Below are 3,736 nucleotides of genomic sequence, written 5' to 3'. Positions count from 1 at the left end.
TTTTACATATGAGAAGACCGAGGCCCAGAGAGATGAAATGCCTTACAGGAGGTCCCCACAGCAAGTTGATGGCTGAGCTGGGGGAGGTGAGGATCTTTCCACAAGAGTACTTTTTCTTTTCTTTTTGAGGATACAAAGAATTTATTTTGGCGTGTCTCTTTCCTGACTGTCTTCTGTGGTTTGTCTGTGAGAACTGCTGATAGCAGTATGTCTTCAGGAAATGCCAAAATTGGGCACAATGCCCCCCAGTTCAAAGCAACTGCTGTAATGCCAGATGGTCAGTTCAAAGATATCAGTCTATCTGACTACAAAGGAAAATATGCTGTGTTCTTCTTTTACCCTCTTGATTTCACCTTTGTGTGCCCCACAGAGATCATTGCTTTCAGAGATAGGGCAGAAGAATTTAAGAAACTCAACTGCCAAGTGATTGGTGCTTCTGTGGATTCTCACTTCTGTCTCCTGGCATGGATCAACACACCCAAGAAACAAGGAGGACTGGGACCCATGAACATTCCCTTGATATCAGACCCCAAGCACACCATTGCTCAGGAATATGGGGTCTTAAAGGCCCATGAAGGCATCTCATTCAGGGGCCTTTTTATTATTGATGATAAAGGTATCATTCAACAGATCACCATAAATGACCTTCCTGTTGGCCGTTCTGTGGATGAGACACTGAGACTAGTTCAGGCCTTCCAGTTTACTGACAAACATGGGGAAGTGTGCCCAGCTGGCTGGAAGCCTGGCAGTGATACCATCAAGCCTGATGTCCAGAAGAGCAAAGAATATTTCTCTAAGCAGAAGTGAGCACTGGGCCATTTTAGGGCCAGGTTGCAGTAGGTGGCCATGAGAACAAAACTATTGTATTTTGTACTATTGTAATGCTTAAAACACAGGACCTTACACTCAGCCCAGATGTGGTGTGGAACAGGACAGGCCTTTCCTGCAGGGGTTGGGGAGGCCAGCCTTTCTTCCTCTGGAGGGAATGGCCTGAGCTGTATTATGCGGCAGGCAAACTGATGTGTATAGTACTAGGTTATCGCTTTTGGTCTTTTGTAGTTTTATTAAACTTGAGCTGAGACCTTGTTGATTCTTCATTTTAGGGAGGCATTAGCCTTTGAGTGTAAGAGAAATTTACTTTTTGCTTTCCCTCTTTAGGGGAAAATGAGGTGTGAGAGCTGCCTCAGAATCAGGAAATTATATTGAGGGGAAATGCAAGGAGATACAGGGAATGGACCTGAAGCAAGGTGTTTCATTTCACCATATCTGGAGAAGAGCAAGACCTACTACACTATTGGCCAAGGCACTGCAATTTATGCTATAGGCTGGGTTGCAGGTTAAGGGCCCAATGAGATTACTGACATTTACTTTTACACTACTGGGAGGGCTATATGAAAACCTGAGGCTTGGCCTCTTCTGATAAATGCCTGGTACTGGTTCTGTAAAAGATCAGAGTTAGAGGCTTCAGTACCTTTGGAACTAAAAGGGAGAGGGGGACACAAACACAAGCACTGGTGTTCATAGGGTAGGGCTTTCTGTGTCAAAAGCACAGTGCTGGGCACCTCTTGGCTTCCCTGGGTTTCTATCCTTGATTTAAGGGTAGTTCTTTCTTGCCCTCATATCATTGTCCTGAGGGAGGGTTGTCAGTGGGGCAAAGGTGGATTCCTCCTGGGCTCTTGAGGCTAGGGCAGATTCAGGACTGAGAATCCTTCTGTATATCATGTGGTGCCCTTCTAGACACCTTCCAGACACGGCTACCCCAGCCTACCTACTCCTCCAGTATTCAGACAAACAAGAACTATGAGCGACAGTATAGGATTCCTGGGGCCTTTAATAATAGCTTATTATATGCCAGGTAGTATTTATTCAGTCTCCATAAGAATCCTCTGAGGCAGGTACCATTATTTAGGGGATAGTTGCTTCTTAAGCCCTGTAACAAGTAGCATTTTGAAGCACTGCAGAGAAATGGTAACAGGTAGTAATCCCATATTCCAAGGCAGGTGGCAAGTCTGGATCTGCTTTGGTCTTTTGACCAAACTTCTTTGAGCTTTGTTATCTTCATTTAAGATCTTTACTATAATTCTTTATCAAAAATGATCATCTTGGGGCTTCCCTGGTGGCGCAGTGGTTGAGAGTCTGCCTGCCAATGCAGGGGACATGGGTTCATGCCCCGGTCCAGGAAGATCCCACATGCCGCGGAGCAGCTGGGCCCGTGAGCCATGGCCGCTGAGCCTGCGCGTCCGGAGCCTGAGAGGCCACAACAGTGAGAGGCCCACGTACTGCAAAAAAAAAAAAAAAAAGATCATCTTGTACGCAATAAAAGTCTTGCCCAGCCAAATTTTAAAAAAAAGAATTTATTTTAATAATAGGCATCTGGTCAGTTTCTAGTGCTGGACCAAGGACTCTAGGCCTGGACCTACTTCAAATTGATCTGGTTTAAATGGATCACACTCTACATTCCAGATTATAACTGCCACTTGGTGAGTAGACATAAGGTTCGCCTCAAAGCTAACAAGAAAATGTAAAAATATATTTATTTATCAGTAATAAATAAATGTTATACATATGACTTTTTTCAGGTTAAAGCTTGAAATACACTCAAGGATGTTAAGCACTGATTTTTTTTCTCTTTCTTTTTTTAATTGAAGTAAAATTGACCTATAACACTATGCTAGTTCCAGGTACACAACATGGTGATTCAATATTTCTACATATTACAAAATGATCATCATGATGAATCTTCCACTTTTAAAAGGGAATTAGACCTGACTAGAAAGTGTAACTAGTGAACGGGCCTCTCTTTCCTCTTCAGGTTCCTTTGGAACAAGGTCAGGGACAGATAACACTGTTGTAATTCAGGCTCAGCTTCCTACCATCTGGAAGGTTAAGTCATCGGTTTGTTATGTTTTCTCTTAAAGAGCCAACCACTTGGAAGTCCTGAAGAATTGAAATACTTACAGTTGCTCAAGGGCCTGCCAGTGTCCCCTGACTTCTGACCAGATGTGCCTCAAGCTGGCTGACAGTATTAAGAAATATGTGTCCTCAGTGAGCGAGTGAGAAGGTTGACAGGCTGTCCAGTGACGACAGCCTCCTCCTTCTAGCCTCTGTCCTCTGCCCCTAATGTGGGAATGGGGTGGGGCGTACCAGAAGTTGGTCTTCTCAGAGTTGTCTAGCTTTCCTTCAAGGGACTGATAATATTCTCTAGCACAGTATCCAGAAACGTCAGTTGCTTCCCCAGGGACCCAGGAAGGACTTTTGAGAAAGATAGGTTCATATTTCCTGGGGGTCCTAATTATCTATGGCTGTGTAACAAGCCTCCCCAGAACTTAATGCCTGACATAAAAAAGAATGAAATATGGACTTCCCTGGTGGCGCAGTGGTTAAGAATCCGCCTGCCAATGCAGGGGACATGGGTTTGATCCCTGGTCCAGGAAGATCCCACATGCCGTGGAGCAACTAAGCCCGTGCACCACAGCTACTGAGCCTGCACTCTAGAGCCCACGAGCCACAATTACTGAGCCCACGTGCTACAACTACTGAAGCCTGTGTGCCTAGAGCCCATGCTCCGCAACAAGTGAAGCCACCACAATGAGAAGCCCACTCACCTCAACGAAGAATAGCCCCTGCCCACCGTAACTAGAGAAAGCCTGTGTGCAGCAACGAAGACCCAATGCAGCCAAAAAATTAAATAAGTAAATAATAAGAATGAAATAATGCCATTTGCAGCAACATGGAT

General features: G+C 44.8%; 1 protein-coding gene across 1 annotated transcript; it reads left to right on the top strand.

Annotated features, from left to right (window-relative positions):
- Positions 1-201: 201 nt before the first annotated feature.
- On the top strand, positions 202-853 carry LOC307180342 (peroxiredoxin-1-like). Its single transcript, XM_079910542.1, has one exon. It carries the CDS (start codon positions 208-210, stop codon positions 805-807), a length of 600 nt encoding a protein of 199 aa, XP_079766668.1. The 5' UTR covers positions 202-207; the 3' UTR covers positions 808-853.
- Positions 854-3,736: the final 2,883 nt, after the last annotated feature.

The sequence above is a fragment of the Stenella coeruleoalba genome (genome assembly GCF_951394435.1).
Source record: "Stenella coeruleoalba genome assembly, chromosome: X".
NCBI classification, from domain to species: domain Eukaryota; kingdom Metazoa; phylum Chordata; class Mammalia; order Artiodactyla; family Delphinidae; genus Stenella; species Stenella coeruleoalba.
This window is presented reverse-complemented; position numbering and strand designations above follow the sequence as displayed.